This window comes from Dendrobates tinctorius, unplaced genomic scaffold, assembly GCF_039654945.1.
Source record: "Dendrobates tinctorius isolate UK_male_01 unplaced genomic scaffold, ASM3965494v1 ptg000135l, whole genome shotgun sequence".
In the NCBI taxonomy this organism is placed as follows: domain Eukaryota; kingdom Metazoa; phylum Chordata; class Amphibia; order Anura; family Dendrobatidae; genus Dendrobates; species Dendrobates tinctorius.
Window position 1 is genome coordinate 6,860,128 of NW_027361803.1, and position 22,956 is coordinate 6,883,083.

Below are 22,956 nucleotides of genomic sequence, written 5' to 3' on the forward strand. Positions count from 1 at the left end.
TATCTGGTTGCGGCTTTAATAAACCGTGCTACCCAGGGGTCACCTGCCACATCATGGTTATAGAGGGCACCTAATGCCGCTATTTGTACTTTTAATGTGTTGACCGCCAGACCCTGTTCTAGGCCCACTTGTAGGAATTCTAGGATCTTATCAATCTGAACCCCGTCCTGAACCTTTGCCCTAGAGGTGGATAGGAATTTTTTCCATATTCTACCATAAGCTCTCATTGTAACCGGTTTCCTACTCTTTTGTAGTGTAGTTATCAGGTTTTCTGAAAAACCCCTGTCCCTCATCAGTGCCCTCTCAAATTCCATGCTGTTAAATGGAGGTTCGGTGCCTGAGGATGTAGCACTGGGCCCTGCGATAGCAGGTCCGGGAGATCCGGTAGGACCCATGGGTCGGTTACTGAGAGCATTCTTAGCCAGGAAAACCAGGTTCTTTTGGGCCAGAAGGGGGCTATCAGTATCATTCTTGCCCTGTCCTGCCTGACTTTCTTTAGGACTGCTGGAATGAGCATGATTGGGGGAAAGGCATATGTTAGATTCTGTGTCCATGGGAGCATAAATGCGTCCAGAGTTAGAGGATTCCCCCTGGGATCTAGGGAGCAGAAGGCGTCTACTTTTTTGTTTTTGAAGTCGGCGAACAGATCCACGTCTGGGGTCCCCCACATTTTTACAATCTGCCGAAAAATGTACTGCTTTAGTACCCATTCCCCCTGTCGCAATTGGGTGCGGCTCAGAAAGTCTGCCCTTTGATTCTCTGTACCGCGGATGTGTAGGGCTGTCAGAGATAATAGGTTTGCCTCCGCTAGTTTGAGGATTTTGGCGGATGTGTCCATTAGGGTTCGGGACCTGGTTCCCCCCTGGTGGTTTATATAGGCCACTGTGACCCGATTGTCCGAAAGGATACGGACATGGTGGTTCTGGAGTAGGGGTAGGAAGTGTGTTAGGGCATAGCCTACTGCTAGAAGCTCCTTTTGATTTGAGGAGGCTCTTAATTCTTGATTTCCCCATTCGCTCTGAGTCACCTCGTTGTTCATGTGCGCTCCCCATCCTGTGGGACTGGCATCTGTTGTTACTACGTGTGTTACCTTTGGTGCCCAGGGGATCCCTTTGGACAGGTTCTCCTGATTTCCCCACCAAGCTAGGGAATGAATAGTGCTTGAATTTAGGGTAATGCGACCCTCTAGGTGTCCCCCTACTACTGCCTGGTTGGCCAATACGTCCCACTGGAGATTTCTCGTGTGTAACTGAGCCCATTGAACTGCTGGTAGGCAGGCAGATAGTGAACCCAACAGTGACATGGCCTTCCTTAGTGTCATGGAGGGATTTTGGATTGCTCTTGCTGTAATTTGAGCGATCTTCTTTTTGTGGTTTGGGAGGCGACACTCCTGAATGCTTGAGTCTAGTGTTAGGCCCAAGAATTCTTGTACCCTGCTGGGCTCCAATCTTGATTTTTTTAGATTTAGAAGCCAGCCCGAGTCTTGTAGAGTGTTCATCACCCTGTCTCTCTGTTCCCTGCATTTTTGAGCCGAGCTGCCCGCTATTAGGAAATCGTCTAGATTCGGGATTATTATTATATCTTGTTCCCTTATATGAGCCATCATTTCCGCTACTATTTTGGTGAATACTCACGGGGCTATCGATATTCCGAACGGCAGGGCTCTGTACTGAAATTCTTTGACCTTGCCTTTTATTGAGACGGCTAACCTCAGATACTTCCTGGAGTCTTTGTGGATAGGGACATGATAAGCGTCGCTGAGGTCCAACACAGTCATGTAGCAGTTTGGGAACAGGACTTTGGTGGTAGATTTGATCGACTCCATTTTGAAGCTCTGGTTCTTGACGTATTTGTTTAGCTTTCTCAGATTTATAATTGTACGAAAGGTGCCGTCTGGTTTGGTCACTAGAAAAAGAGGGGAGTAGAACCCTCTGCCCATATCCTGCAGGGGGACCTCCTGGAGGACTCCTTTTTTTTACTAGGCCTAGAACCTCGCTTTCTAGCGATTCCTGTTCTCGCATGCTGGATCTCAGCGGCGTTGTTACATATTTTTGAGGCGGGAGAGAGAAAAAGTTTATCCTTAGGCCCTCCTGGATTAGGTTTATTATCCAGGGGTTTGTTGAAATTCTCCTCCAGGCTGGAAGGAAAAAGGATAACCTTCCTCCCACCCTTGGCGTACTGTCACTTGGAGGGTTTTTTGTCCCGGGGAGGCTATTAAAGAAGAAGCCTCTATCTCTAATTTTATCATCCCACTTTTGTTCCCTTGGTGGTCTTCTCTGAAAAAACCTCCTATTCCGAAAGGGTCTTTTAAATGCCGCTGGCCCTAAATTTGGGAATCCTTTTTTCTTATCCCCTGCTTTCTGGAGGATGTCATCTAACGTTTCCCCAAAAAGGAATTTTCCTTCACAGGGGATGGAGCATAATTTCATTTTGGTCTGAAGGTCCCCATGCCAACTTTTAAGCCATAGTGTCCTTCGGGCCGCGTTTGAAAGTGCTGCTGTTTTGGACGACAGTCTGACTGAATCGTCCGATGAGTCTGCTAGGAATGCAGCCGCTCCCCTTATTACTGGGATAGAATCTAGAATTTTATCTCTAGGTGTCCCTTCCCTCAGCTGTTTCTCAAGTTGGTCTACCCATACCATTAGGGCTCTTGAGGTACATGTCGCCGCTATCGCTGGCCTGAGGTTACCGCCTGCAGACTCCCAAGCCCCCTTTAGAAAGGTATCTGCCTTCTTATCTAGGGGGTCCCTGAGGGTGCCCATGTCCTCAAAGGGAAGGGCGAATTTCTTTGAGGCTTTAGCGACTGCCACATCGAGTTTCGGGGCTCTGTCCCAAGACGTGGATGCCTCCTCCTCAAAGGGATATTTCCTTTTAAGGGAAGGGACTGTAGTATTTTTCCTGTCTGGCTTGTCCCATTCCCTTTTGATTAGACCCTTGACGATTTCGTTTAGCGGAAATACTCTCCGTTTTTTCTGGCCTAGCCCCCCGAACATTATGTCCTGGACTGTCTTATCCGGCCTCGGGTCCAATACCCCCATGGTAGACCTTACAGCTTTCACCAGTTTGTCTACCTCTTCTAGGGGAAAACAATGGCGTCCTCCTGTTTCCTTGTCTGAGGAGCCGGATTCTGAGGATTTAGTCGAGATTTCTCCCGATGTGGAAGAGTCTGACTGGGAGGTTTCTACCGTGTCTTTTTTCCTCGTTTTATCCTTATGTTTAAGGAATTCGAGGGCACTCTGGACCTCTGATTTAATTGCGGCCCTTAGGTCAGATGCGAAATCCGGAGTCTCATGACAAACAATTTCTTTTGTACAGGACTCGCATAGTTTTTTCTCCCATGATATCGGTAGGGGTTTAGCGCAAGTGGGACATTCCCTGTTCTTCTTTTTAGCCTTCTTCTTTCCCTAATAAGGGAGAGGGATTGCATTACAAGGGTGACATTCACGAAGATCACTTACCCCAAAAAAAGGCGCGCGGCTGCAGGTACCGGTTCGGGAGACGGAGTCAGGTCCTGTATAGGCTGATCTCCTGGTGGCGTTCTGCTCCTCGCTGCTGACGTGCTACGCCGCGTGGAGTGACTGCTGGAACGGCACTCTGTTTCGTTCCTTTTGTCGGTGGTGGTGGTGCTGCTGTTTCAGCTGCTGCCTCTGCTCCTGTTGCTGGTCGCTATCCTCCATTATTAGGATCGCTTCCAGCCAGGAGTTTCTGCACCTCACCTTTTTTAAACTTGGCGCCGCGTGACGTCACCGCTCCCCCTGCACGCGCTGGTCGGGAAGCGCGCTCCTGCGCATGCGCCCGGTTCCGGGACCCGGAAGTCGTTGGTCTACTTCCGGGGCAGCGGCCATCTTGGTACTCTCCGTACCATGGCGCTGCCCACGCTCCACCGGGTCCCGCTGAGCCCCGACCTCCTTTCCGGAGCGGCGACTCCGGCGTCTCCCCCCCCCCCGCTCACTCGGCAGCCCGCATCGGCCCCGGCGGTGGCGGCTTCGGGCACCGCACCTGCCGCGACAGGGGCCTCCCCGCTGCCGATACCCGGACAGGCCGGCCCCGGACTCCTCACAGGTACGCCGTACTGTGGGTCCCCCAGTCAGGGACAGGAACCCAACTGAAGGCGGAGGAGAGGTACCGCCCTTTTTCTGTAGGTTCCTGTCCCTGAAGGGCGGATCCCCTCTCTCCGTGGTGCTGTCATGGGTGAGAGAGAAATGTATGCGCACAATATTAAAAGCACACCAAATATAGCAATAATAAGTGCATAATGAGAGAATGGCAAAAAGGAATCCAATTAAACCGAGCCACAAACTTGCATACTCACTGTGCCCCCCAATGTCATATACCTCCAATTATCCTAATCCTATGCCCAATAGATAAGTGCTATACGCATGAATATACCCTATTATAATGGTGTACTTACTTAAATTGTAAGCAAGGATAAATGCCGTTTATGATGCTGTCCCTGCGCCCCGACGCGCGTTTCGCCCGCTTGCTTCTTCCGGGGGCGTGACCCAATGAGTTGGGGAGGTGTTTTTATACTGACAAGGACCAATGAGGGTGACGATAAAATAATGAGTCATCCAGAGCTTTAAACGGCGCATGCGTCGATCACACCGCTCCATTGCCATTAAACCACACTTCCTGACATGCGCTAAAGTAAATAGCATGTTCACACAAGTCAGAATTTGCAAATGTGTAGCAATAGTTTGACTGGTCTTCACTACAACTTAGAAGTTTCTGGTATTCCGTTTACAGCCTGTGAGAACAGTAGAAACTAACAGGCACGTGGATTTAACAATCTCCAGAGGTTTCCTGGAGTGTTAGTATATTTATAGGCTTTATAAACACAATCATTCTGTACAGAAACAAAGGCATTTTTTACATGATGGCAAATATGGTTTTCCAAATCTCAGCTTCATGAAATAGTAAAAAAAAAAAAATAGACAAATCTGAGTAGGTTCATTCTTGAGTAGTACTGTACTCTATGCCTAATAAGTACATATATATACACAAATATAGCGCAAAAAAAAACTGCATAATACACAGGGAAATCCTCAACTTCTGCCCCACCCAATATGTAGGTTAATGTGTGCAGCCTGCCCTCGTGACTGTGTTTAATAAGTCATGACATCAATTATACATGTAAATGAAGTCTGCCAAACCTTCCCCATAAATAACGCCGCCACTTCTGCTTTATTCATCCATTCGATAGAAAATGCTCAACAATAAAATCCATCACGCAAATTCTGATAAAGACCATAATGCACCAATTATAAGTGATTGTTGGGGCCATGTTATACGATATAACTGAAGTATATATACCAGCAGTCTACAGGACACTAGACCTAGAAACAGTACATGCCGCGGGTAAATGCAGCTGCTTCTCTATAGTAACAGACTACAGACTACCCTGTGTAGTCCGATCCTACTTTTTTCCTAATTGGCTCCTATGCATTCTATAGGAACCTAAAGACAAAGCAGGCCTAAATTTACATACAACCAGATAAAGCAGGAGAGACCCCAGGGTTTTATTTTCTCTTATTGGTCACATATAAAGTTTTTCCATTTTATTAGGCTATATCCCTATGAGAAAAATGAGGATGAATGAACTCATGGAGATCAACATCCAACACTGCAGAGACACCATCACATGTTTCTCAACGCAGTGATTCTAGAGCAATGCCCCCATCCCTTATGGGAAATATGTAAAAATATACAAAACACAAGCCGCGGAGACACCTATGCCACTGTCTCCGCAGTGTTGGATGTTGATCTCCATGAGGTCATTCATCCTCATTTTTCACAGTCTTCTACTAGGCATTGCTCCTACTAGCCAGTTTCCTACTGAAAAACTGATGAGGGGCAATACCCCGAAACAGCTGTCTGTGGATGGATACCATGTTTTGGCATAGGTGGTTTCCTTCATTGGAGACTGCCCTTCCCGTGGTTGTTCCTTCGCGGGGAAAGACCTGGCTAGTCATTGCTTACGTTGAGAAACGTGAGGGTGTCTCCGCGGCTTGTGTTTTGTATATCCCTATGAGAGATCTGCCTCCTCGAATATGTGAAGCTGCAAGTTTTGACCTCAGTGGGTGCTCCCTGCCCAATCTATTCTTTCTTCCCCTTCTAAGCTCGCACACTCCTTCCTCCGCCTGACATGGCTGTGCAAGCTATGACGTCTCATTAAAAGGGGTTGTCTCATATTCAGACCTCCACCTGATAGTTAAGCGTTCCATCACTATGGACCCTACCGATTACAAGAACGGATGATGAAGTCCTCTATATGGTCAGGAACGCATACTGCCTCCTCATCAAACAGTGAGAGACTGAAGAAAATGAAGCGTCTATGGGAAAGACGCCTACCTCCTACCGTCCTGTTGACTCGGAAAATAGTGGCAAAAAGAAAAAACTGGACAAGAGACACCCTCTCCTCGCTTTTGTGATCAGTGTGGGTCCTCCGAGACCTGCCTCCTCGGATATGTGAAGCTGCAAGTTTTGACCTCAGCAGATGTTCCCTGCCCAAGCTGTTCTTTCTCCCCCTTCTATGCTCGCACACTCCTTCCTCCGCCTGACATGGCTGCGCAAGCTATGACGTCTCATTAAATGGGGTCGTCTCATAATTAGATCCTCCACCTGATAGTTAAGCGTTCCATCACTAAAGACATGTGAAGCTGCAAGTTTTCACCTCAGTGGGTGTTCCTCGTTAAACTGTTCTTTCTTTCCCTTCTATGTTCTAGTCTAAATGCCTCGGGCTCCTCTCAGACATTGTTGTGTGAAAATGTAGAATTGAACTGAACACCAATCAGAAAAAAAAAGATGGAAGGATCAGACTACACAAGGTAGTCTGTTACCATGGATCGGCAACTGCATCAACTTGCGGCACATAGGTCTGCATCGGAGCTGTAGACACAAAACGGTAGACTACTTTGGTTCAAAAACTCAATTACAAAATTGCTTTACATTTTATTTTAGATTCATTAAAATAAAGAGGTTATAAAGGTCTATGGGAGTTTTTTTTACTTATTAACCCTTTGTTTGTTTTTTTTAAGTCCTATAAACAGCGCAAATTCACAGCTTGGAAGAAATGCTTTAGGACTTCACAATGGTTACAGATAATACTATTGTGATTCAGTTGGAGTCTTTTCGGTGAATCTATCCTATAAAGAGCAGTAAAGTATTCCCAAAAAATTCATCTGGACAAGGGTTAACCCTTATAGATAACGAGCTGCGGTATATATGAGTAGCAAATGAAAACAGACATAATAATTCCCGGCCTTAAATGATTACAGCCAGACGGCATTTTTCAGGTCAGCTCCATTTTCAAGGACTTTGCAGTCTAAACATTCTCAATGGAACAGAACATAAAGAATTTTTATACCATACATTAAAAATATATATATATATATTTTCAGTGAATTAGTGGTCTACTCTTATTACAATTAAACATTACAAATATTCCACTGATCTCCATCTTTCTACCCATCTATTCATTTTACACCTCCATCTGGAACTGTTCACAAAAATATACCACCCTGTAACACACAAGAAAAGCAACCAAAACAGAGCGTATTAAACCAATCACAACTAAAAAGGGAAAAAAAAAAAATTATATATACGATAATCTCTCTCAACTAGATTCCAAGCAGGCGACCATTCACTTCTGGAATATGGGATAACACAAAAAAAAAAATCAATTCTTATGAATTTTGAGCAGACTAGTAAAAACGGTCTAATTTTAGATAGTCCAAACTTATATCAGACTGTCTAAAGTGAGCCAAGTATCTCACGGCAAAGAATGATAAATTGGGCGAATCTTCAGACTTGGCTTACTCTGTGGCACAAATTTGGCTCACGTTGTTGCATGTCAACCCACACCCCTTCCCAGAGAGCGCACACACTCGCGTCAGCTGACGAACGAGAAGTATCGAAAAATGAGCAAATCCTTCACTTTACTATATACAACTTTTTTCTTTTTTTTATTGTATTGAACCCATGCACACCTCCAGATTATCCATCATGCACTTTCTGTAATTTGAGGCAAATATGCCTCCAAATCTGCAGACTGATATATTGGAAAGAGTTAAATCTGTCTTAAAAATCTGCAACATTAATTGATAGGCTGCAGAACTGAAATCCACCCCAGCTCTATCCTGCAGTATGTGGATGAGAATGAAAGAGTAATTAATGTTTTAATTTGCATCCCATAAATAGTACATGTGAAAATAGGAAAGTTTGGAATACCGTACATTCATGGCCAGAACAGCAATTTTAAGATCTCTCCACAAGTGTTCAACGGGATTCAGATCCGGACTCATTGCTGCCACTTCAGAACTTTACAGCGCTTTGTTTCCATCCATTTCTGGTGGCTTCTTGATGTATGTTTGGGGTCATTGTCCTGCTGGAAGACCCATGATCTACGACAAAAATCCAGCTTTCTGACACTGGGCACTACATTGCAATCCCAAATCCTCTAGTAATCTTCAGATTTCACGATTCCTTGCACACTATCAAGGCACCCAGTGCCAGAGGCAGCAGAACAACCCCAAAACATCTTTAAACCTCCACCATATTTGACTGTAGGTACTGTGTTCTTTTCTTTGTAGGCCTCATTCCATTTTCCTTGAACAGTAGAATATGTTTTACCAAAAGGCTCTATCTTGGTCTCATCTGTCCACAAGATGCTTTCCCAGAAAGATTGTGGCTTACTCATATACATTTTGGCATATTGCAGTTTAGGGTTTTTAAATGTCTGTGTCAGCAGTGGGGTCCTCCTGGGTCTCCTACCATAGCTTAATTTCACTCAAATGTCGACGAATAGTCCGCACTGACACTGATGCACCTTGAGCCTGCAGGACAGCTTCAATTTCTTTGGAACTTGATTGGGGCTGCTTATCCACCATCTGGACTATCCTGCGTTTTAACTTTTCTTCAATTTGTCTCTGCCATCCATGTTCCGGAAGATTAGCTACAGCGCGCCATGGATTGTTCTTTCTGTTCTCCATTCTTATTGTCAGAAACACAGACACATAATGCAAAGACTGAGTCAACTTCTCCCTTTTTTTTTATCTGGTTTCAGTGTGATATCTATATTGCCCACATGTGTTACTTGCCACAGGCGAGTTTGAACGAGTATCACATTGTTTACCCACAATTTTGGAAAGGTGCCAACAATTTTGTCCTGCCTTTGTTGCTGTGTTTTTCATTACACACAAATGAAATAAACATGTGTATAATAAAACATGTGTAATTGCAATAACGTTCTGGGAGAAATACTTCATTTTCTGGAACAAATTCAAGGGTGCCATCACTTCTGGCCACGACTGTATATCTTATCAGAGAATAATGCTTCTTTCTTCTCCTGGACTGCTCTTTCATTCTCAATTCATGGGTAAACTCTGTATTCAGTGAAGACAATACTAAGATCGGAAATGACAGTTGGTGCTTTTAAAATTCTATGGAAAGGGAAGAAGGAGGAAGGGCCAAAAGGCAGAAACACATTCTGCTGCAAGCTCTGCTGAAACTACAGTTACACTTTAAAGTCCATTCACTGAATACAGATTTAACCAATTAACTGAGATGACGGATCAGTTCAGGAGGAGAAAAAAAAAAAAAAAAAAAAAAAAAAAGCAGATTTCTCTGATAAAATCTATTCCAAAGTTTCTTATTTTCGCATGCACTTTTGATTTAGGATTTAAGAAATAAACATTTAATTAATGGTTACTATTAAAGAAGTACAATCTCATACACTCTGCAGCTAAAGTAACACCCTATGGAAAATCCTCACCGTATCCATCCTGGGTGAACATACCCTTTAACTGTACTTTTTCTATACAACTTTTTGAATTTATTTTTTAGTTGCTCTAATGCACCTACCAAAGGGAAAAAATGACAAAGCTCTGGAAATAATCTTCATTCTTTTTCTGTGGATACATTTCTAGGGCACACCTGTGTTTCCACGGTTACAGACTACAAACGGAACCTGTGTAGTCTGATCCTGCAAGTCAAATTCCGTTTGTAACCATGGAAACACAGGTATGTAACCGTGGAAATTCGTCCTCCAAATTTACTAACCAAATACGCCCTTCGTCCAATCCTATCCATCCAATTTTCACTACCGCATGCCTTATATTATCAGAAGTGACCAAAAAATCCCATTATTTGCACGCAGAATATCACACAACCATAACTGATCGCGACCTTGAGTAATGGCTGCAGATCTCAGCGAGGCAATCCTAAGATGACAGCTTTAATTACCATAATGGAGCTCGGTAAGTTATTTGTCTGCCTCGTTATAATGACCTCATATATTATTTCCTCCTGTTCTTACAGCACAGGAAAGTCTGGAGGATTACAGAACAATGAATGTCATTGCGGTACTCACAGCTGCCGGCTCGGCGGCGGGCACCCCGCATCCCTGCTCGCCGTCCTCGTCCGGGTGCACATTCTCCTTATTATCGGCGTGAGCGTCTTCAGCAGCGCAAGCGCTCACTAGGTCAGGCAGGCTGGTGGAGGGGTATTTACAAAAATCGACATCTGTGCCGTCCTTAAAATTAAATAAAGTAGGGTTAGGCGGAGAAAAAAAAAAGATATATTTGTTTTTTAATTTTTTTACTACACAACAGTCGTGCTTTCTGGCTGCTGTAACTTGATGTTCATGGTGAACACCAGTGTGCAGGGGGTCTTGCTGCTGGGAAACTTTCTAATCAGATGTTATGAGGGGAACAGAAATTGCTCACTTTCCTACATAGGATTTATGGATTTTACAGGTGCACATGGAAATTTCTGCAACATTTGCTTATGACTGACTGGTGCTGCGCAGGACTATGCTGCAATACCAAGAACAGGTACCACCGGAATACAGGTAAAACAATGAAAGAGATGGGGGGCTGAATAGCACGGTTGTCAGTAGTCAGACCACCTACTGATCAGATACCGATTTCTGATCTGTATGATTGATCTCAAAGGGGTAGCCCAGAAATAAACAGTAATAGTCCTCTTACCAATATTCTGCTGTTCTGGTTATGTTGCTTCCCCTACTTATCTCTGTATTTCCTGCTTCCCAGTTGATACCCCAATAGGGATATGTAACCGCTGCCGTCAATCATTGGTCACAGCAGGTTATACATGTATGAATAAGGTTTAGATGCAGAACTAGGACCATTGGCAGTGTTTGGGTAAATTACAAACACCCTATGACATTTGCTGATCGGTAAGAAATCATATCCCTTTCGTCCATTTGTTGGAGAAATATCATCAAAGTTTTCATCTTGGGGAAAAAACCCTTAAAGGGGGTGATCAGAATTCAATAAAACATGTCTGCTTTTCTCCAGAACAGTGCCACACCTGTCTTCAGGTTATCTGTGATATTGAAGCTTAGCCTTCTTCAATTCAATGGACTTGAGTGGCAGTACGAGGCACGACCCATGGACCGGGGTGGCGCTCTTTGTAGAAGAAATGCGCCCATGATTTTCTAATACAAGGTAATACAGCAGGTTTACCAGCTGTCCTAGATTATGATTTAGAGTGACCAACTGCACTCTGCTACATCAGATGTGAAGGAGTTAAAGCAGCACCAATAACACAGTGTGATATGACCATCCCCGAGAGTATAGGACTACTCCCTGCAGATAGTCGGATATAGATATGACAATAGCATCTGTCTACCAGGACATCCGGATGTCTCACCAGTGAACTGTGCAGAAACTAAGGTCATTAAGTAATTACCACACCTAATCCCCGCGCCTCCACCGTCAGCCGAGAGACGTCTTATAGGCATCTTATTATCTCTCTGCCCGGCTCTGATTCCCAGGAGATGAACCTTCATTCTAGGATCTCACAGCACTGGATACAGCATAACCATGGCCACGTACAAGTGACCATGGTGGGTGGTCCGGGAGTGCAGGGCAAACTCTGATGGGTACGCAGAGCGAATTCAGCGATGCAGCCAACTCGCTCTCAGGATAGATGAGGAACGCCACCGATCATCCTAGGGATATGTCCTTACGTTATAAAATTAGAAAAATGTCTAAAGACAGGCCCCAAATGCAAACTAAATTAATTAGTCAGTTATATCAAGGTTTTAGCCCCTGGATATAGAAACTTGTTTTATTCCATATGTGAATCGCGTGGGGCTCGGTGCACCCTTGGTATAGCCAAGGGCTCGGTGCACCCTTGGTATAGCCAAGGGCTCGGTGCACCCTTGGTATAGCCAAGGGCTCGGTGCACCCTTGGTATAGCCAAGGGCTCGGTGCACCCTTGGTATAGCCAAGGGCTCGGTGCACCCTTGGTATAGCCAAGGGCTCGGTGCACCCTTGGTATAGCCAAGGGCTCGGTGCACCCTTGGTATAGCCAAGGGCTCGGTGCACCCTTGGTATAGCCAAGGGCTCGGTGCACCCTTGGTATAGCCAAGGGCTCGGTGCACCCTTGGTATAGCCAAGGGCTCGGTGCACCCTTAGTATAGCCAAGGGCTCGGTGCACCCTTAGTATAGCCAAGGGCTCGGTGCACCCTTAGTATAACCAGGGGCTCGGTGCACCCTTAGTATAGCCACGGGCTCGGTGCACCCTTAGTATAGCCAAGAGCTTGGTGCACCCTTAATATTGCCAAGGGCTCGTTGCACCCTTAATATTGCCAAGGGCTCGGTGCACCCCTAGTATAGCCAAGGGCTCGGTGCATCCTTAGTATAGCCAAGAGCTCGGTGCACCCTTAGTATAGCCCCCTCAATTTTCATAATGAGCAGTTCCCCTGACTCTGAAAGACTGCGTTCACTTGCACAGAGCGCTTAGCGTGCACAGGAGCCGCTGCTCGCTACACTGATATGCCTAGAAACGCAGAGAGAGGCTTCAGAGAGGAGGACAGGACCGGTTACATGCTCTGCAATGGGATGAAACTGAATGGGAGGAGACACAGTTTAAATATTAGAAAAAACTTTTTGGCAGTGAGGGTGATCAATGAGTGGAACAGGCGGCCACAAGGAGTTCTCCTTCAATGGAAATCTTCAGAGGCTGGACAGATATCTGTCTGAGATGGTTTAGTGAATCCTGCATTGAGCAGAGGGTTGGACATGATGACCCTGGAGGTCCCTTCCAACTCTAACATTCTAGGATTCTATGATTCCTCCTGTCTTGAAGGCTTCACAGAATAAGGCGACATTGAGGCGGCAGCTAACAGGAGGCAATGATGAAAGGCGGACCCGCCGCCGAACTGTGTGAGCGCTGCTGACTCCTTCATTGTCAGTGTGCATGTACAACGCCACTGTTAGGGTTCAGGCAGCATTTGCTCTGGCTTAGCAAGCGATGTCAATCAGAGTCAGGACAACTGCTCCATTTGCCGATTGAAGGGGCATAATTGTGCGCCGAGCTCTTGGATACACCAAGGGTACACCGAAGCCCACACATTTGCATATGGAGTAAAACAAGTTTTAAAAGTAATTATACGAATAGAATATTGGATCTATGTCCCCTATTATAACTTTAATTTTCATTTTGGGGTGACAGACTCTCTTTAAACCCTTCGATATACTGAACTGACCAAAGCATAATAAAATGTTCCTGTAATTTCAGAATAAGTGGTCGTGTGTGTACATGAAGATTAACCCCTTTTCCCTTCCGCAGGCTCTAATCTTAAGCTGACTCTCAGCTAGTGGGTGAAGACTAGGTGCCATGATGCCATACACAGTACATGCAGACATGAGGGATTCATGTTCTCCTGTCTATATGTGGCACATGTCAAAAAGCAGAAGCAACATGGGGGAGATTATACAGAAGTACTGAGTAGTGTAGCTGGGAATACCGCTCTGGGTGAGTTACACTAGAAAGCAGCAGAATAAAGGACATTATACAGCAGTACTAAGCAGTGCAGCTGTGAGTCCAGCTCTGGGTAAGAAACATTAGAATACAGCAGCATTGAGAACATTTTACAGCAGTACTGAACAAAGTAGCTGTGACTTCAGCTCTGGAGAGAGAAAACACTTCATAGAAAGCAACAGCCCGGGGAATTTCAAACAGCAATACTAAGCAGAGTAGCTATGATTTCCAATCTGGGACAAGAGAACACAATTACTAGAAAGCAGTAGCACCAGTATCTCTAGCTCTCTCTCTCACTATGTTACCTCCTCCTCTACTGTGTCTATAAACTTCAATAGGAAGCGGTACTCGGATCTATCAATTAACTGCAAGTCCACCTTGTTATAGCCAAGCTGGATTTTAGCATTTTTTCATACCAAATGGTGAGCTCAGAAGACAAGAAGTGGCTCATAAGTGGAGAAAGCAGCAAATTCTGCTAATAAGATATTCTACAGCGTTTCTTATACTAATGATTTTTGCAATTTTTGTTGAAGCGACCATTACAGTTCCCAGGCCCCAATGCAGTTTGTAACTGGGCCCAACCAAAAGTCACAGGCCATTCTTGGTACTGATGTTTGCTCACCATACGGCACAAGTATAATAGCACATCAAATTTAACACTTACCCTGCTGGCAACAACGAGTTGCACCACTCCAACTGCGCTCCGCAGAATGACCACGGCTTCTTGATGTGAGAGTCCCACCAGCGACTTGCTATTAATCATTAGTAATTCATCACCGGCTTTTAATCTGCCATCCCTGAAAAACAGAGCAACGTGACATAAGTAACAGAACGCGTTTAATATGATTGATTCCACTCTGCAGCGCAGCACTTAAAGAGTAATCCCATCCCATATCGCTAAGATCCCATCATCTTCTGATCGGAGGGGGTCAGTCCGGCTAATTCTGAGAATCAAGGACCCTCTATGCACGGAACTACAGCAAAAAATATCACTCAATATAAATATAGCAATTCTGCAGTTGACGGTACCACCAGGGTAGTCCGAGAGGTCAGACAGCCCTCCGATCAGTAAGTGAAGGCAATCCCTAGCAATAAGCCATCACTTTGTGACATGGAAATATACCGTACATTTATCTTCTTCTATGTAGCAAAAGCACAGGAAGGTATATACAGCTCTGGCAAAAATTAAGAGACCACTGCACAGTTTTATAAAAATCAGCTTCTCTACATGTCTGACAGGCATTCCATTACAGTGTCAGTTGAATTCCAACCAGAGTACACCTCATTCTACTTAATGAGCTTCTGATTAGGTGATCACCTGAACCAAATCTTATTTAACGAAGGAAAGTATAAAAAACCCTGCTGCGGTGTTCACAATCCTCTTGCAATAGGACAAGCTGGATGGCAAAACAAGTGCTAGTAATATCCCAAAAGTAATAGGAATGAAAAAATAACTTTTAACCATGCCAAAGGAGTTGAAAAGAAAAGTCTTGAGTGAGGAAAAGAAGGGCTCAATACTGGCTTTACTAGCAGAGGGATACAGTGAGCGTCATGTTGCCTCCATCCTTAAAATTTCTAAGACGGCAGTCCATTACAACAAGGTCAAGCAGCAGACATTGGGGACAACAAAGCTACAGAACGGCAGAGGGCGAGAACGACTCTCCATTGATCGGGATGACGGTCATCTTATTTGAATGTCACTCTGCAACCACAGGATGACATCAAGTGACCTACAAAAGGAAAGGCAAATGGCAGCTGGGGTGAAGTGCACAGCAAGAACAGTTCGTAACAGGCTCCTAGAGGCAAGGCTGAAGTCATGGAAAGGTAGAAAAAAGCTTTGCATTAATGAGAAGCAAAGGAGAGCCAGGCTGAAGTTTGCCAAAGACCATAAAGATTGGACCATAGAGGACTGGAGTAAGGTAATCTTCTCTGATGAGTCTAATTTTCAGCTTTGCCCAACACCTGGTATTCTAATGGTTAGACGGAGACCTGGAGAGGTGTACAAGCCACAGTGTCTTGCACCCACTGTGAAATTTGGTAGAGGATCGGTGATGATCTGGGGATGCTTCAGCAAGGCTGGAATTGGGCAGGTTAATCTTTGCGAAGGACGAATGAATCAAGCCGCATACAAGGTTATCCTGGAAAAAAATAGAATTAGACTTACCAGTAATTCGGTTTCTAGGAACCTTCCACGACAGCCACCTTTGGAGGTTGTCTCCCCGCCCTAATAGGGGACAGGAACACAAAGAGGTTAAATAACCCTCCCCTTCCTGCTACCTCAGTGTTTATTCTGAATGTACTAGCATGAATAGTTACCGCCAGTAGAGCAGGAATCGTTAGGTTATACATCATATAGGGAGGGAAATTAGTGCTGTCGTGGAAGGTTCCTAGAAACCGAATTACCGGTAAGTCTAATTCTATTTTCTCTAGTCATCTTCCACGACAGCCACCTTTGGAGTTATACCAATGTTAATTTTCTTAGGGAGGGACTACGGCTTGCAGGGCGCATCTGCCGAATGTCAGATCCCTATTGAAATCCAGCCTATAGTGTCTGGTAAAGGTGTGTACAGAGGACCAGGTGGCAGCTCTGTATATCTGCTCCGAAGATGTGTTTCCTCTTGCTGCCCAGGATGTAGCGACGGATCGGGTAGAGTGGGCTTTTAACGACTCGGGAGGAGAGAGATGTCTTGAAGAATATGCCAGGGAGATGGACTGCTTGATCCAACCCGCTATCGTGTTCTTTGCCGCTTTTTTTCACTTTATTCCTTCCTGAATACTGAAGGAACAGGTTCTGTTCGATTCTCCAATCATTGGCTGCTTCGAGGTAGTGGAGAACCACTCTGCGGACATCCAAGGTATGAAATTTTTCTTCCTTCAAATTATAAGGATTTGGCCAAAACGAGGGCAACACAATCTCCTGACTTCTATGAAAGTCTGACACCACTTTGGGCATAAAGGAGGGGTCTAGGCGCAGTACTATACTGTCCGTGTTGAGTAGGAGGTATGGTTCCTGCACTGATAGGGCCCGTAACTCCCCCACCCGTCTAGCCGATGTGATTGCCACAAGAAACACTGTTTTGAGTGTGAGAATTTTTAATGGAATTTCTGACAGGGGCTCAAACGGGGCCTGTGTTAGGCTATTGAGTACTAAATTAAGATCCCAGGGGGGAACCCGATTAGGGAGCGAAGGACGAATTCTGCCTGCCGCGGTCATGAACCACTTGACCCAGCGGTGTTTGGCTAGGTCTTGGTCGAAAAAGGAACTAAGGGCAGATACCTGTACCTTTAACGTGCTTGGAGTGAGCCCTAGATCTAACCCTTTCTGTAGGAAATCTAGTACCTGGGCAATATTTGGATGAGTGAGGTCAGGGGCCCCCGGAAGGCACCAGGAGCAAAATTTTTTCCATATTTTTCCGTAAATTGCGTTTGTTACCGGCTTTCTACTTTGTTGAAGGGTCCGGATCACCTCATCCGATAGCCCTTTGGCCTTCAGAATGTTGGCCTCAATAACCAAGCTGCTGGACATAATTTGGTTGGGTTTGGGTGCAGTAAAGGACCTTGAAAAAGGAGGTCGGTCTTCTGGGGTAGAAGCAAGGGACCTTCCTGGGCCATGTCCAACAGAGCGCTGTACCAGCTTCGTCCTGGCCACACAGGAGCCACCAAGATTGTCGTGACCCTGTCTGCTCTGATCATTTGTAACGTTCTTGCCAGCATCGGGATTGGGGGAAAGGCATAGGCCAGTCTGAAGACCCAAATGCGTCCATCCCCCAGGCTCCTTACGTGGGACTGAGGGAGAAATAGGTTGCCGCTTTTGTATTTTGCGCACTCGCGAATAGGTCGACTTCTGGGTCTCCCCATCTCGAGGCTAGAGCCTGGAAGACCTCTTGGTTCAGACACCATTATCCTGGATGGACGTCCTTCCTGCTCAGGAAGTCTGCCTGGATTTTTTCCGACCCTTTCAGGTGTACCGCGGAGATGGATAACAGGTGCTTCTCTGCCCAGAGGAAGATCCTTGTTGCCACCTTCTTTAGACTGGCGTACCTCGTGCCCCCCTGGTGTCTGAGATATGCCACCATGGTCACGTTGTCGGAGTATATCCGAACATGATGGTTCTTGATAAGGGCTGATGCGGCTTTCAGCGATTCTTCCACTGCCGTCAATTCCCTTAGGTTCGAGGATCCAGACTTTATGTTCTGGGGCCACTGCCCCTGGAAATATGAATCCTCGACCACGGCTCCCCAGCCTCTCAGACTGGCATTGGTACATAATATCTTTTGAGGAAGCTGATCCCAGCTTACTCCTCGTCTTAAGTTTCGATAACTCAGCCACCACAAGAGTGCCGATTTTACGTGTCCTGGAAGCGGAACCCTCTTTGATAGGTTGTTTGGATACTTCCTCACGCTTATCAGGACGTATGACTGGGAGGACTCGCGTGTGAGCTTGTGTCCAGGATACCGCCTGAATGCACGCTGTCAGGGAACCCAGGATAGACATGGCGTCCCTCAGTGTCGGTGCCCTTTGGTCTCTGAACCAGATTTATTCTCTGCCGAAGGTCTGCTTGACGATCTTCGGGGAGAAAGGACGTCCTCTTCTCTGAATCTAAGAGGATCCCCAGAAACTTTTTCCTCGGGGAAGGATAGAGGGCCAACTTTTGGAGATTCGGTATCCACCCCAGGGTTTCGAGTATCTGTAGGGTTCTTGACACGTCCTGGGTCAGCCGGGTTACCGATGGAGCGACGATCAGCAGATCGTCTAGATATGGCACAATGCATATCCCCTGAAGCCGAATGGAGATGATTGCTTCCTTCATGATCTTCGTGAACAACCTTGGTGCTGGGGATACCCCAAACGGCAGGGCATTGAATTGGAGGTGACTGATTCCTCGGTCGTGGGAGACTGCGAACCTCAGGAACCTCCGGTGATCTGGATGAATGGGAAAGTGGTAATATGCGTCCCTTAGATCTATTGTAGCCATCTGCCAGCCCCATCCAACAAGAGGGATCGCTGATTTCACTGACTCCATCTTGAACCTTCGGTATTTGATGAAATGGTTTAGGGGCTTCAGGTTTATGATGAGCCTGTGCTTTCCTGAGGGTTTCTTTATCAGGAACAGGCGAGAGTAATGTCCTCTGCCAACCTCTTGTGGAGGTACATACGAGACCACTCCTTCCTGTAACAGCTCTTCTATCTGAAGCAACAGGACCTTTTGCAGACTTGGGGACTGTACCGGGGTAATTCTTAGGTCATGTGGAGGGGGTGCTCGAACTCCAGTTTCAGCCCAAATTGTATAGTGTGCAGGACCCACTGGTTCGAGGTCGTGGCCTGCCATTGGGCGAGAAACTGCGTGAGTCGACCCCCGGCCCGGGAGTCACTGTTTCTCCGGGGGCTGTTGTTGCTGGGGCACAAGAATGTTTCTTCCTTTACCCCCTTTCGGGTAGCTCCATCGACCCGTCTTGCCCTTCCCTCTGAATGCCTTCTGAGAGGTCTGTTCCTTTGAGGGACGAAAAAAAAACGCCTTTTGGTGGATTTTTGTTCCGGCAGTGACTTATTCTTGTCGGAAGCCTTCTCAAGGATATTATCCGGGACAGGCCCGAATACGTGGTGCCCCTGGAAGGGGATGGCACAGAGTTTTGTCTTGGAGGTGATGTCGCCACCCCATGACTTCAGCCACAAGGCTCTCCTGGCCGAGTTTGAAAGGACTAGGGACCTTGCTGCTACCCGCACCGTTTCTCCTGAAGCATCGGCCAAATAACCCGTTGCTTTTTGGAGGATTGACAGGGAGTCTAAGATCTCCTCTCTGGGGGTACCCCCCGATAGGTGGTCTTCCAACGTACATAACCAGAAAAACAACGATCTGGCTACGCAGGTGGATGCAATATTTGCTTTGAGCAGGTTCGTAGAAGCTTCCCAGGACTTTTTGAGGTGGCTTTCTATTTTGCGATCCATCGGATCCTTCAATTGGGAAGCATCCTCTAAGGGCAGGGACGTTTTCTTAGTGACTTTAGACACTTGAACGTCTATCTTAGGGATCTCCCAAATAGAACTGTCACCTTCGAGGGGAAACCGATTTTTTAGCTCAGAGGGCACAGTGAGTGCCTTCTCGGGGTAGGACCACTCCTGAGCTATTAGGTCCTGTATAACCTCATGAACCGGGAAACCCTTCCTACCTCTGGGTTTCAACCCCCCAAACATCTCATCCTGGACTGAAAGCTTGACCTCCTCCTCCTCCACTCCCATGGTATTTCTTACCATGGAGACTAACTCCTCCATATCCTCAGAGGAGAAATAGTATTTTTTTGCATCATGACTGGAGGTAGATGTGGAGCCCTCATTTTCCCAAATATCCTCTGATCCCGAGGAACGGACTTCTCCCAAGTCTGAGTCGGCTTCCATAGGTGCCCTTTTCCTCTTTTTTGGGGTAGGGCCCTGGGTCACCGGGGTCTGGGCTGCCATGGAGGTCTGAACCTCCTGCCTAATGAGTGTTTTTATGCTGTCAAACAGGGAGGGTTGCTCGGTATGCAGGAAATTTTGCGTACAAGGTTGGCATAACTTCTTTTTATAGTCAGAAGGAAACCTGGCACCACATATACCACACTTGCGGTGGGTTTATAAGGACAGAGGCCTTGTCTTCCTGTAAGAAGAAAGAGAAAGCTTACTCAGACCTGTGCCACCAACATTTTTGACAGGCAAGGGACCGTCCCTGCTACTTACTGTAGGAGGGGGAACGCTGGGCTCCGCAGATGCTGCAGTCGAGGGCTTTTCACCATCCATGTCTGCACACACCACAGACACACTGTACTTACCTGGTGCCGTGGCACCCTTTTATGGGTGTTGCTGCGTTCATTGCTGGGTGCTGCTCCTTCCTCCTGTCCCTGGGGAGGAACCTTGCTCGACCCATGCTGCCCTAGGATCCATTTCCTGGGTCCCGGCGCGCGTTTCCCCTCACAGGAACGCCGGGGACACAAACCGGAAGTGCGCCTCACTGTCACTGCTGGTCGACTAGCCGCCCTCTCAGACGCACGCGCGGCTCCAATGCAGCGCTGGGAGGAAGGAGAAAGCCGGGGGGCTGCTACAGGACGCCGGCAGGCAACTTACCGCCCCGCTTTACCCCGGAGGGCGCGGGAGGGGCGGTCGACGTCCCGAGTCACACCAGCGGTGGAGACGGGAGCAGCGCATGGAGGAGGAGAGGCGAACCCCCCCGACCTCGGCTGACCAGCTGTGAGTACCTAGGGGCTCCGCTCGCTGGCCACTGCAGCCCCCTGCCTCTTCATTCCCCGATAGGGAACAGGAAAAACACTGAGGTAGCAGGAAGGGGAGGGTTATTTAACCTCTTTGTGTTCCTGTCCCCTATAAGGGCGGGGAGACAACCTCCAAAGGTGGCTGTCGTGGAAGGTGACTAGAGAAACAGCTGATTCCTTCTGCTCAGGCAATGTAACCCAACACTGAAGACGGGTTTTTCCAGAAGGACAATGCGCCATGCCACACAGCTAGGTCAATCAATGTGTGGATGAAGGACCACCACATCAAATCACTGTCATGGCCAGCCCAGTCTCCAGACCTGAACCTCATTGAAAACCTCTGGAGTGTAATCAAGAGGAAGATGGATAGTCACAAGTCATCAAACAAAGAAGAACTGCTTACATTTTTGCATCAGAAGCAGTGCGAAAGACTGGTGGAAAGCATGCCAAGACGCATGAAAGCTGTGATTAACAATCATGGTTATTCCACAAAATATTGATTTCTGAACTCTTCCCGAGTTAAAACATTAGTAATGTTGTTTCTAAATGATTATGAACTTGTTTTCTTAGCATTGCAATTTTTGTTATTTTGACCGTTTCTTATTTTCTGAAAAAAAAAAAAAAAAAATAGAAAATGTATTGCTTGGAAATTCGGAGACATGTTGTCAGTAGTTTATAGAATAAAAGAGCAATTTACATATTACTCAAAAATATACCTATAAAGAGAAAAATCAGACAAACTGAAAATTTTGCAGTGGTCTCTTAATTTTTGCCAGAGCTGTATGTGATATCAGAGACTGTTTTTCCCTTCTACACAGACTTGTTTTCAGTACCTTCTCCCATACAATCAGGAAATCATAAATATTTTTTCATTATTGGTAGCCAAAATAACATTTTATTGAATAATAATAAAAACACATATACATACAGAGAGGTGTTAATCCAAACAAAGAGGGACTAAAAAAGCCATAGGGTATCCTAAAAATGACCCATGAATGGGATGTGCAGCCCTATTTATTATGTAAACTTATCTCAAAGTGCAGAACAATTAAATATAGACAATCAATATGTCTTGAAAATTTCATAAAACTAGGGTAAATAGCAACAAAAATAATCAGGAATGCTCAAAACAGACAAACTGGACCTGCTTACAAAACTGCTATGAAACGCACGTCGGGGCAGAGGGACACCCAGGGGATTCCATGTACCCATATTAGGTATGAATTGCCAATTCATATAATAGGTGGCCATATTGTGCAGTAGATTGGTAGTATTAGCAGTCTTTCATTAGGGGTTACTGGACGCTGGAAAGTCCTGCACTTTTTGCTACACGTGCTTTCATAGAAGTTTTGTAATATTTAAGCAGGACCGGTTTTATATCATGATTAAGGAAGCCTAGTCTCCAGATATCAGCTTCTGTCATTTACTGCACTGAAGATTTTATGCTCTGTGTAACAATTTATGTGAATAAAATTTGATCTTCACAGAATCAGTAGAGCTGGACATTTCTCTTTTCACTGGATGGTTAAACGCTTGGACACAGCGAGGTCCATGCTACTGAAGACAGTGAAATGCAATCACGGGGGTGAGCTGGAACTTTCTTGAACTATATTTTGATACCTGTCTGCTGAGCCACCTTCTTCTACGTGGGCCACGACAATCCCGTGTGGAGACCTTTTGGAGCCCCGGCCTCCTGTAATTTGAATGCCTAGTCCATCTGCTCCCTTCAGCATGTGCATCTTCCATATGCAGCAGCCGTCCCGCTGAGACAAAACATACAAGTTAAAATTCAAACAATGGCCCTAGAATACTTTATAACTTTGTATATTGTGTCCGGCGTCTCCACCGAACACTTTATATCATGTAGGAGACTCAGCAGATGGCACGGAAACAACTTTAAAGCCCATCACCATCTACGTCAATGTTC

General features: G+C 46.0%; 1 protein-coding gene across 6 annotated transcripts in view; it reads right to left on the reverse strand.

The window, feature by feature from the left end:
* The window catches only part of PDZD2 (PDZ domain containing 2), a 328,957-nt gene that overhangs the window by 97,055 nt on the left and 208,946 nt on the right, over positions 1 to 22,956 (reverse strand). For all 6 annotated transcript variants that reach the window (XM_073543881.1, XM_073543880.1, XM_073543885.1 and 3 more), the window contains 3 exons: positions 22,650 to 22,792; positions 14,456 to 14,588; positions 10,370 to 10,531 (listed from right to left, as the gene is read on the reverse strand). In XM_073543881.1, coding sequence (XP_073399982.1) covers positions 10,370 to 10,531; positions 14,456 to 14,588; positions 22,650 to 22,792 — 438 coding nt within the window. The remainder of the gene's footprint in view (positions 1 to 10,369; positions 10,532 to 14,455; positions 14,589 to 22,649; positions 22,793 to 22,956) is intronic.